The sequence below is a fragment of the Delphinapterus leucas genome, chromosome 1 (genome assembly GCF_059928025.1).
Source record: "Delphinapterus leucas isolate spDelLeu-1000000601 "Yukka" chromosome 1, BTC_Dleu_Yukka2, whole genome shotgun sequence".
NCBI classification, from domain to species: Eukaryota; Metazoa; Chordata; class Mammalia; order Artiodactyla; family Monodontidae; genus Delphinapterus; species Delphinapterus leucas.
This window is the reverse complement of record NC_143129.1, coordinates 110,321,084-110,333,921: the sequence shown is the minus strand read 5'-3', so window position 1 is coordinate 110,333,921 and position 12,838 is coordinate 110,321,084. Positions and strand designations below refer to the sequence as shown.

Here is a 12,838-nt window from a genome sequence, read left to right as displayed (position 1 = left end):
TGCATCTAACCTTGTAATTTTGATTCAATTCCATCTTTGCTCAATCCAGATGCAAAACCTATATAAGTTATGACAATTTATTAAAAATAAAATACAATGAGATGAATTCATCTTTATAAGCTCACTTTATACCCCAGTTAACTAGAAAAGAGTAATCTAACTCAATCTTAAATAGAAGAAAAAAGTAGCTTAAAGTTAAAACAAGGCTTAAACATCTATAGAAAATAAACACTGTTGTGAAATCCTTTCAATATCAATTGGCTATCTCTTGTTATTTTTATTGTATAACAGTGACCAGGAATACTACATGTATTTTTTTTCCTTAGAGGTCTGAAAGTTTTGAACCTATGTGTATTAGAATGGTATTATAACACGTCAGGTTTTAATCTGATATTCTGCAATCCCAAGCATTTTTATTTTATAACCTGTACCACATGAAAGAACCCTCTAGAAGCAACATAACCATATGTGTGCTAGCTTTAGAAGCAAGAAGAAAATTCCAGCAGCAACAGTATTACTATATACTTTGATTTGAACACCAGTTCAGACAAAATTCAAAATTTCTTTTTGACTTTAACTTATTTTAAATAATTTTAGGCATTTAAAAAATTTTTGAGATAATTTTTTTCTAAAAGATCTATTTTTAATGGTGTTGATTTCAAGCCTTATTAAAAGACTAGAAGTAAAACAGATAAATATTTCTCACGTTTCTCTACTCTTGCTCTAACTGTATTTGTTATAATTGTTTTTACTTCTGCTAACTATTAGTTTCTATAATCTATTCTGTGACCTATTAGTATAAAGTAGGTCCAATTGGCTTGATAAAATTACTACTCTTCAAAATCAAAGTAACAAACCATAATGAGATGGATTTTTCAAGGCTCTGATATAAAGCAAGGTTGATCGTATCCATTCCAAAGCAATATTCACATCTGTGATGGTATGCAATACTATCTCCGCATTTAAATGCTCAATAAGATGTCTGTGCAAACTAATGGAAAAAAAACTTTTTCATTAGTAATATATATTTCAGTGCCATACAACTGTTGCTTGTTTAGAATAATATTTGAATAATTCAATAATATAATTGAATAATATTGTTACTTTAATAATTCATGAAAGTTAACTTAATTTTCAAAAATATGACAAAACCTTAAAATGTCAGTTTAACTTTTAAAAACATTATAGATTTCTCTCTACTCCATGGATCTAGAAGACATTATTGCTTTAAAAAAGGGTGGGGAGTGGATTACATCCTATTTTCCCCAAAAGTATTATAATCAACCACTTTACTAAAAGGTCTCAGGTTGCCTGTCTCCTACTATTATGCAAATTTTAAAGATGTAAAAAGATGTGAAAATTACATTCCTCCCATTACTAATCTGGCCTTTTATAACAGGGATACATGCAACTGCATGCTAAGAAGCATTGCTGAACAAAGATATTACCCTGTCTCTTTTTTAACTATTAAATTTCTTAAAAGTACACACTTTCTAATTAGATTATTGAAAAGTTTCAAGAAAATGGCCTTAGAAAATCCCCTAATATATTAAAAGGAAAAATACAGCCTATATTAACATTAACGTATTAACATCTTTTGGGAATATTTTCCATATTACCTGCTTTCTACAGTGTCACTACAAGCTAGCATCTGAATATACTTCTCTTTTGTACTTAACCGAGTCATAATAACTGCAGTAGCTGTAGTGTCAAACTGGAAGGAAAAAAAGAAAACAGAAATGTAGTAAAGAAAAGCACATGTTGATACCAGTCTTCTTCAATAACTCAAGATTTTCATTTTATATTAAACAGTTCCCTGTCTTAAACAACAGGTCAAAAAGGCTTTAAAAATGCTTCTGAATTTGAATATTAACTGAAAATTTGACTTAAAAACCTTCCAAGAGTATAGATGTAAAAGTACCACTTTGGTTTCAATGTAACATAATTTTGGCAGTAGTAAAATCAAAACAAACTTAGGTAACTGGTTAAAAGCTGTAAGATTCGGGGCAATTTATTTATAATCTAATTTATCCTATAATAATTATAAATTTGTATGACACAATATTTTGATATTCTTTGAAAAGATATTCTTCCTAAATTTTCCCTTAGTACCTATATGAATGACTTCTTTATTCAAGAATTTGTCAGATTAGGCCATGTTTTATAATGCGTATGGGCTGATTTTTAATTGTCGCAATATCTTGGGACCACTATTGGCATTCTGTGCTAGGATCCAGGGATGGTACATGTTCTGCAATGTATGACAGTCCTACACAATGAAAAGCTGTCCCATCCAAAATGCCAATAGCATCCCTATTCAGAATAAAAAACAAACAAAAACAAAAATACTCAAAACCAAAAAAACCCTTTAACAGCATACACATTAATAAACCCAACCATTTATCAACCCAACCATTCATCAACCAATGGGAGCTTAGAGGGAATGAAGGGAGTATGTCTCCTTTGGTGAGACTTGTTTTACTTCTACTCCTCCATTAAAGTACATTTTCTTAGTTACATTTATGCTTAAACCTAATCTAGATGTGAAATGTTAATCTTTTGTTTAACAAAAAATACACAATTATATCCTTTTTTTGCTTTTTATCTTGCCTTTAAAATAAATTACAAAAAGTGAAACACTGTCACTTACTTGAGGTCGACCAGCTCTACCAATCATCTGTAGAATGTCTGTTTCACTGTACTCTTCAAACATTCCTCCAGCATAATGCATTGTAGATTTTATAACTACTAGGTGAGCAGGCAAATTTACTCCCATGGCTAAGGTACTGGTAGTAACTGCATCAAATTATGGAATATTACTTTTAAGTCATATAACTTTATTGCTTCAAGTAAACATTTTCTTATAAAAGATATATTCTTATAAATGTAATAAAACTCATATATAGGAAATTTAGAATAAAAAGCAAAAAGAAAACATTACAACGTAAAATAATATATCTTAAAACCAAAAAGCTACTAATTCTTACTTTTCAAATTGCACTATGTTCAGTAAGATGATAAAGAACTAAAATTGCCAGAGAGTTTACTATAGCACGTATATGTATGGATAGTTATATAATTTTAGATTCTTGGAAGAAAAGCAGAAATAAGTCAGAATACCTGAGCTTTTTCTTTTTCCAAAAGATCTTATAATATTCACAAGAATATGTTTTACTTACAAAGAACTGGTAGATCTCCAACAGTAAAAGCTCCTTCAACTACTTTTCTATCTGACAGCTCCATACCAGCATGATGATAAGCAACACCATGTATTAAGATATCTATAAAAGAAATATATCATCTGTTATGTACTGTTGATATTTCATCAGTAATTGGCTCTTTTTATTTATAGCTGAAAATACTATTCAAAAATTATCTCTAAACCTACCTCTCAGTTTTGAATCTCTTATGGAATATGCACACTTATGTAACCTATTTTAAAAAACACAAAATTATTGAGTTATTCCCATTAACATCAAAACTCTTAGTGTATTAGTTATTTTGAAGATTACAGATATCAAAATATTTTCACAACATCATTTTTTGAAAACCATCTTTAAGAAGCAGAGAATATCTAACTTTCATACTGAGAAGTCCCTAATTTTATAACTAAGAAAAAAAAAACCTAAATAATCCAATTTTAAAAAGGGCAGAGGGCCTGAATAGACATTTTTTTCAAAGATGACATCCAAATGGACAGCAGAACAAGAAAAAGTGCTCAACATCACTAATCATCAGGGAAATGGAAATCAAAACCACAATGAGATATACCTTCACACCTGTCAGAATGGCTATTATCAAAAAGACAACAAATAAGTGTTGGTGAGGATGTGGAGAAAAGGGAATCCTCATGCACTATTGGTGGGAATGTAAATTAATGCAGCCACTATGGAAAACAATATGGAGATTCCACAAAAATTTTAAAATAGAACTACCATATGATCTAGCAATTTCACTCTGAGGTATTTATCCAACAAAAACAAAACCACCAATTCAAAAAAACATATATACCCCTATGTTCATTGCAGCATTATTTACAATAGCCATGATATTGAAGCAACCTAAGTGTCTAACAATAGATGAATGGATAAAGAAGATGTGGTACTTGTGTGTGTGTGTGTGTGTGTGTGTGTGTGTGTGTAAAATATTACTCAGCCATAAAAAAGAATGAAATCTTGCCATTTGTGACAACTGGATGAACCTACAGGGTATTATGCTAAGTGAAATAAGTCAGACAGAGAAAGACAAGTAAGTGAACTAAGTCAGACAGAGAAAGACAAACACCACATGATTTCACTCGTGTGGAATCTAAAAAACAAAACAAATGAACAAACATAAAATAAAAACAGAGTCATAGATACAGAAAACAAACAGGTGGTTGCCAGAGGGGAGAGAGGTGGGTGGAGGAAAGAAATGGGTGAGGGAGATTAAAAGGAACAAACTTCCATTTATGAAATAAATGAGTCATGGGTACAAAATGTAGAGTGTGGGAATATGGTCAATAATTATATAATATCTTGCATAGTGACAGATTGTAACTAGACTTATCACGGTGATCATTTTGAAATGTATGGAAATACTAAATCACTGTGTTGTGTAATAGGAACTAACACAGTGTTGAAGGTCAATTATACTTCAAAAATGAACAAATTCATGGAAAAAGAGATCAGATTTGTGGTTACCAGAGGCGAGGGGTTGGGGGGGTGGGGAGGGGCAACTGGATGAAGGAGTCAAAAGGCACAAACTTCCAGTTATAAGATAAATAGGTACTAGGGATATAATGTACAACATGATAAATATAATTAACACTGCTGCATGTTACATATAAAAGTTGTTAAAAGAGTAAATCCTAACAGTTCTCATCACAAGCGAAAAACATTTCTATTTCTTTAATTTTGTATCTATATGTATGGATGATGAATATGCACTAAACTTATTATGGTAATCATTTCATGCTATATGTAACTCAAATCTTTATTCTGTACACCCTAAACTTATACAGTGCTATATGTCAATTATATCTCAAAAAAACTGGGGAAAATAGGGAAATAAATAATTATAAATAAAATCACCAAAAAAAAAAAAAAGAGAGAAAAATACCCCCAAAGGCTCAGGAAACATTTTCACTATGAGAATACTATCAATTAACTTCCTGAAGTTAACTTAAATTTTTTAAAATATAGAAATATTTTTTAAGTTAAATGCATGATACAACAGAAAAATTATTTTTAAAAAAGCTAAAGAGACCAGAGTACACAAGAAGTTGGGCATGTTAGACAAGTTTAGAAACCTTAGTAACAGAATCTGGGGTTTATGGGCAAAAAGAAATCTTGTGGGAGCTGCTAGAATCTGACTGGTTAAAGGGGAATTGACATAAGCAGCAGTCTCTTTCCCTAGTCTATAGTAACTCAAAATGGCATTCCACTCCTTTTCAACTTACGCTTTTCTCAGGGAATGAAGTAAAAGCCAAACATACAAATGAGAATCTATTCAACTGTTTATTGTGCCTGAGTAACAGACTGACCGTGATATATGATAAATATTCTCTATAGTATAAAACAAAGAGGTAGGTAGAAAGAAATCTATGTTATTGTTATCTTGATAGCATTAATTTCACATTTTCCCTTTCTGTCTACCTCTTAGACCTCATGCACTTTTTTGGCTATAAGCTCTATTTTGGTTTCTCTTTCTCTGGCTCTCTACTGTATCTTATTGTTTAATCATGCTTTGCTGATGTTTGTAACAAAAGCTGCACCATAGAGAGTTTTTATCTTATGGCAGTAACTAAGGAGATCAAGTTAAATCCTTAAAGCAGAAGTAAAATTATGAAAATAGTATATACAGCATGGATAGGTGGCTGCATATGTAATTCTTTAATGCACTAAATGACTAGAGATCCACCCTTTTAGTGGATAGAAAGTCAAATGTCAGAAAGCTAAAGTGGTATCCTCTAGGTTTGGTACACATCTTTGGTTGAAAAGTAACCAGAGGTGTAGCCACAGGGTAGACTGTAATTGGAAAGCTGATCTGATCCAAAGCGAAGAAAAGTACATCCCCCACCGTAGAAAATTAGTCAGAAAAATCAGTATCTGCTCATATCCACATGTAATGATCTAATCCAACTTTGGTTTGAGGTCTACCACTAAACTTATTTATTTATTTCCAAAAACTGTTATTAATAATAAGCTAATATTAGTAGTAAGCATGTGCTGGCACTCTGCTGAGTCTTGCTAAGATTGAGGGGTAAATAAGATGACCATGAGTCCTTCTTTCCTCAAGACGTTTACAATCTAAGGAATAGAACAGATATTAAATAACAATTAAACAAAAGCATATTTATTATAATTACAGTAAGTTTTATGAAATAAAAATATAGGGTGCCTGTAAAAGCAAATAAAGGGACACTAAGAATCATGGAAAACTTCTTAAGAAACTGATATTAAAGGTGAGACTTGAAGGATGAATAAGAGGTAAAAAACAATTCTGGGCAAAGAAAATATGATTCAGGAAAGCTCTGTGTAGGATAACAGTTTGGTGTATTCACAGAACACATTATACAGGGTATTGCAGGCGATATTAAGTATTTAGGATTTTAGCCTAATGACAACAAGAAACTATTAAAGTGTTTTAGGCAGAAAAATGACATGTTTAGATTTGTAATTTTAAACAATCACTCTGCTATGAATATAACAGATTAAAGTGGGATAAGAGTGTGTTTGTGGTCATCAGATAAAAGGCAAGAGATTAATAATTACTTGAATGCGGAAGGTGGCAGTGCTGATGAAGATAAAATGATATATTTGAGATATATTTACAAGTAAGAATAGACAGGACTTGGTAATTGATTGCCTATGGGGAAGAAGGTGAAGGAGATGTCAATGATAGGTTTCTGCATGAGCAACTAGGGAGATGATAAATAATCAGGATGGGGAACACTGGAGGAGGAACTGATTTGAGAGAAAGAACCAAGGTTCTCTTTTGGACATACTGAGTTTGACATGCCCACAGATATACAATCGGAGATGTCAGGCAGGTGGATGGTAGACCTGGAGCTCAGAATGGAGGTCTGTGTTGGAGCTGTAAATTTGTAAATTCACAGACATATATAAATATGTGTACACATATATTCTTTGAACCATGTGATAATGAGACTCAAATACCTAGGAGTGTGGCATTAGAAAGAATGAACCTTGGATAGAACCCCTAGAATGTTAACATTTAAGAATCAGGTATTATAAGTGAAAAGGGACTGAGAATGAGTAGAAAGCAAAGTAGCAAAAAACATGGTAGAAATGATCATGGAAACACAGAGTCTGGAATTTTTAAATTAGGTGGGAGTGGTCAAATGTGTTAGAAGCTCCTGAGAGATCAATTAACAAGATCAGCTTTAGTAAAGGATTACAACAGATACTGGATTGAAAGTGAGTAAAAAATTGAAGACAGCAATATGAATAATCTTTCAAATCTGGCTATGAAATAAAGAAGACAGGATCACAGTTGCATCAAGATTCATTGTCTTAATCATCCAACTTACTTTTATCCTTATTTTACAGATGAGGAAACTAAGGCTTAGAGAGGTCAAGTAACTTGAAAAGGTCAACCCAGTTTTCTCATCTCATCTAGGTTATCCTTAAAAGTCTTTCTACCTCCAAGAAAAAAATTTAAAATATACCTCTGTTTCTGTTCCACAGTCATAATAAATTTCGCATCTTTCACAAGAACAGAAGCAGCCTGTTGCACACCTTTCCTTGTTGCACAAAACTAAAAATGAATGAATAATTTTTGAATGAATAATTTTTGTATTAATCATATTAAAAACTGAACATTACACTAAAAAATAAGCAACCAACAAACCATACCACAAGCGTGGGTTTCTGATCAGAGTACGTTTGTATAACACTGGCAACTTTGTAGTTGAGGGTTAAATCAAACTTAAATTCGGTTTGGTTATTACTGCAGGGAAATCCAAGGACCACTTTCTCAAGTTTCACTGGTCTATGTCCCTCATCCATTTTCAGACATACAGCAGATCTTTCACCATCTGAAAGCCATTCTGCAATCTTTAAATGACAGAAACATACACATTAAATTTTTTTCTAGTAAAGTTTTATGGCTAAAAAGCCCAATTATAGTTCACTTTAAAGTCAAGTTTTAAAATATTTAGTCAAGTAGTCTTTTTCAACATTACATATTCTAGTGACACTGTTCTATTGATATATTGGTAAATATTTCCAATAACAGTGGTTCAAGATTATACCCACTTTTAACATGGTAAACTTCCAATTAATTATTATTATTTTGTTTCATTTTCCTCCTAAGAGTCTAAAGTAAAATTAAAATTAATTTCAACAGAGAAGTCAAATTTCTCACTAGCACTGTAACTTCTTTGCTATTTTTCAGAATGATGCCCAGATATGGCTGACACTTCTTTTGTGTTATCCTAAATATTAGCTGAAGAGTAGCAAAGTAATGATTGGCTTAGACTGGCAAAGGCTGACAACTTTTTTAAACAAAGAACAAATAAACACTGAGAGATGGCAGTGCCAAAAGCACATTTCAGACTCAATGCTAGAGTCCTTAGTTAATTTCTGGAGCTGTGGAGAGCCATCCTTAACTTCACATAGCCTGGTTAGTAATCAGGCTTCTGTGCCCTGCTATGAAACTGATTGTTTCTTTGACAGGAAGATAAATTAATGAGTTTTTAATGGCACAGGAAGGAAATATTAAAACATTTTCAAGGCTCTCATGGGTAGGGATGAGAACAAGAATTTACAGTTTGAGCAGAGCAGAAGGCAAAGGTTGAAGGCCTTAACTCAGGGGAAAACTGAGGTAGAGGACTTGTAGAAAGAGACAGAGAGATAGCATTCACAGAAGTAGTGATTATCACAAAGGGGAAGAGAGTTTCAAGAATTACAGAGTATTGATATTTTGTAACTGCTTACAAATAAATAAGAAAAGTTTAGTATCCCAATGTGAAAAAAGAGTTAAGTCTATGACCTTGCAGGTTGCAAAAAAAGAACTTAAAATAGTTGACAAATATATTAATATTTACTTCAGTAGTAATCAATGCAGTACAAAATTTTAAAATAAGGTACCATTTCAAATAACAAATTTGAGAACTATTTAAAAGTAATAATAACAATAATAATTTCATTATTATACTATCCAGCATTAGAATACAGAGAAATGGCTGATGGTAGAGGTATAAATGAATATAACATTTATTGAAAGCACTGTATTCTTAGAGTTTTATATACCCTTTGACTCAGTTATTCTACTTTAGCAGACCATCCTAAGGAAATAATTGTGATGTTTTCTTAGATATAATTTCAAGACTATTTACAATAGCAAAAAATGGAAACAATCTTCGACCATTAAGGTATTAAATAAATTACAATAAAACCACAAAAAATTGTATTAAAGAATAGTTAATAACATGGAAACATTTGTAGCTAACATGCAAGTCATAAAAGTGTATGTATATTATGATTCCATCAATACATCTAGAAGGACAAATGCTGGGTTTTTTTTAATTTACACATACTTTAAAATTTTCTCTATTATTCTTGAATATAAACAAAACAAGTAGTCATTTTAAGAACAAAAAGGATTAACTGTGCTAAACTAAAGATAAAGGCAAAATTTTACATTGGATTAGAGAATACTGTACAACAGCTTTTGTGGAAACAATTTCTAAGAATTAGCTGGGGGAAAAGTCATATTACAGTAGGCTGAGAAGTAAATAGCAGTAAGAAAGCAGAGTGAAATCGTACTACTTTTCAAGTTTGCCAAAAAACTGAAGAAGAAAATTAGGACATGTGTTTGTTATAGAAAGTATAATACTGTACAATTATTTCTTTACATGTTCATGTACCCTATTAACCATGAGATCCTCTTCAAGAGCAGGGTCTATATGTTTTCACTTTTGCATCTATCATTAGTGCTTACCACAATTCCAGGCACATAGAATTGGGGGTAACATAACACCTCGTATTATGAAGTGTCTAAAACCCATGAAAGTATGACTTTTAGATACTATTAAACAATAGACTTGCACCAAACATATTTTATTAAGCCCAATCAACCAAATTTTATGGCCTTAATGCTGTCATATCTATGAGATCTAACCATAACTTTCCACGATATAACTTTCCTATTAAATTGGTTAGGTGATTGACAGAAAAAAAAAAAACACCTCACTTTTCTCTAAGATTAAATATTTCACTAAGTCATAAAAAATTCTGATAGACTAAAATTCTAACTTACATCCTCAGCATTTGGAATTGTTGCAGATACAGCTACAAATCTCATTGGAATAATACTGCTGGTATTTTCTACAGCATGAGATAAAAACTGCACAGTTTTCATTCTGCTGACTACAACTTCAAGAGTTGGTCCACGATTTTCATCTTTTACAACGTGTATCTGAGAAAAAAAATTAAGACTCATTAGCTATAAAAATAAAAATCTGTCTAGTCAATGAAAATGTAAAACAATATTAAACACTCTTTCTTAAGAAAATAAGCATTTTCCACTTGAAGGGATAAAGCAAACATAGAGTTTGGTTGAAAATGTCTTGTTTCTTTATATCCATTCAAATCATCTCTTCATGTTTATCTCTGAAAGTGAATAACGCGTTCACTACCTCATCAATGAGAAACAATCGAACCAGTTGGACCAAAGAGTTGTCTCTCCATTTCCTAGTCATGCTATCCCATTTTTCCTAGAGAAAAAATGCAAGTGGTTTAACATGATAAGGAATTATAATAAGTATTATTAAGATTTTGGTAAAAATTTTAACATGACTTGTTACAAATGATGGGCAATATTTTAGTTGATGTCTTAAAAGTATCCCAAAAGATACTTAAAGATTTTTAAAATTTTAGAGAATTTTGATAATCATGTGTTTAAAAAATTGAACTCCCATTTATTTTTTAAGTTTAATCAAAAATATTCAAAAGTATAGTCTAATTACCCTTTCTAAGCTCTACCAAGGTCCTCCTTGGTACAATACATAATATTTGGTACAATACATAATATTTGGTACACATACATAATATTTGGATAAAGAATACAAGCAATAAGTATGATTACAAATCATCCACAATAACAAACTGCCTATTCATATCTTTTGCCTATTTACTCCATTTGGTTGTTTGTCTTTTACTTAATTGATTTGCTAGTATTCCGTATGTACCCTGAATACTAGTACGTATTGTTTGTTTGCTTCACATTGCAAATATAGTCTTCTACTTTGTATTTTCTTTTAACTTTTTTCCATGGTGAAGAGAAAGAGATATTTGCTAATAAACCAAGGAAATAATAAAATATAAGCAACACCTACTGGAGTTGTCATAATAATATGGGCTTGCTGAATCTCAAATAAGTCATCCATTACTGTATCTCCAGTGAGTTCTTTACAGTTCAATCCTATTGGTCCAAATTTTTCTTTCCAATCATCAAAACGCTGACTACACAGGGCTTTTATTGGTGCCACTACAACAATATAAGATATTTATTTTAAATATCAGTGCAAGTTAAAAATTATTTTCACAAATAGTTAATAAAGTTAGCACACATCTAGGTGCTGCCTAGTATTTATAAATTAAAAATTAACAATATAAACATATTATTTAGAACTATAAAAGTAATCACCAAACAGAACTAAAAATAGAAAAAGAAGTGATTGCTCAGGAGATTGTAACTAAGAATGAAGAAAGGTAGGGTGGAAATTATCACCCTTTGTGATCACTGATTTTTTTAACCATGTGTATAAATTATTTTGATGAAAAAAATTTTAATATATACCTAAAAAAAGAGAATAGAGGTTCCTATGGAAATTTCTCAGATTACAAAATGTTTGATTCTATTTGTTCATTTTCCCTGTCCTTTTAAAAATAAACATGTAAAGGCCAAATTCTCAATTCCAATACTATTTTTATTTGTAAATCTGGGAAAATGTGATTTGAATTTAATGTTAACAGATAAGACCAAATGTGACATGTCTTTATTTAAAAAGTTTGGAAAACCAAATAATAATTCTTATGTCTTGAATTTGAACTTATTTCTTACTTTTACCTCAATGGTTTATCATTATTATAATTAATTATCACTCTTTCAATATATAAATACTTACTGTAAACAATTTTAATGTTCGACCATGGCAATGGTACTTCCATTAACAATCTTGTTATAGCTAGCTCAAACAATACAGTTTTCCCCGAACCAGTTGGAGCACAAATCACAAAATTCCTATCTGTATAAAGAAGCTAAAAAATAAAATTTAATCAACCATAGAATATACAGAAATTTTCAATTCTCAATTTTTTAGAAAATATGCCTTAAGAAGACTCTATGGAATAATAGTTCAAACATCTTTACCTCTAAACTTATTAAAATTATAAGCTGGCTCTAGGTCTATCACCCTCAAAAAATAAAACTATTAATAATTTATCATCTTGTTTGGTCAAAGTAATATGCTAGATAGACCTAGAAGAAAATAATTTCTTTAGCTTCCAGAAAAATTGTTATAAATCTAATAAATATAAACAACCCACCTATGAAAATTACATGCATTCATTTAACAAACATTTTTTGAGCTCCTATAATGTACCAATCACTGAGTGTAGCACTGAAGACAAAAAGATGAATGTGATCTAGTCTCTGCCCTTAGAGAGCACACAATCTAGTAAGAAAAGGCAGATAAGTAGATAATTAAACAAAATACTTACATCATCAAAGGCTTTGGACTGTATATAGTTGAAATACGGGAATTCTTTGAAAATACTTCTAAATTTTGCCGCTGAGAATAACATTAAGGAGTTAAATATTTCAGAAT

At 31.0% G+C, this 12,838-nt stretch overlaps 1 protein-coding gene across 2 annotated transcripts in view; it reads right to left on the bottom strand.

Annotated features, from left to right (window-relative positions):
* The window catches only part of HFM1 (helicase for meiosis 1), a 126,860-nt gene that overhangs the window by 85,132 nt on the left and 28,890 nt on the right, over positions 1-12,838 (bottom strand). For both annotated transcript variants that reach the window (XM_089919815.1, XM_089919822.1), the window contains exons 6-18: positions 12,732-12,802; positions 12,137-12,269; positions 11,345-11,496; positions 10,646-10,723; positions 10,267-10,425; positions 7,860-8,060; positions 7,673-7,761; positions 3,389-3,432; positions 3,180-3,281; positions 2,651-2,796; positions 1,620-1,714; positions 858-991; positions 11-58 (exon numbers count right to left, since the gene is read on the bottom strand). In XM_089919815.1, coding sequence (XP_089775941.1) covers positions 11-58; positions 858-991; positions 1,620-1,714; positions 2,651-2,796; positions 3,180-3,281; positions 3,389-3,432; positions 7,673-7,761; positions 7,860-8,060; positions 10,267-10,425; positions 10,646-10,723; positions 11,345-11,496; positions 12,137-12,269; positions 12,732-12,802 — 1,452 coding nt within the window. The remainder of the gene's footprint in view (positions 1-10; positions 59-857; positions 992-1,619; positions 1,715-2,650; positions 2,797-3,179; positions 3,282-3,388; positions 3,433-7,672; positions 7,762-7,859; positions 8,061-10,266; positions 10,426-10,645; positions 10,724-11,344; positions 11,497-12,136; positions 12,270-12,731; positions 12,803-12,838) is intronic.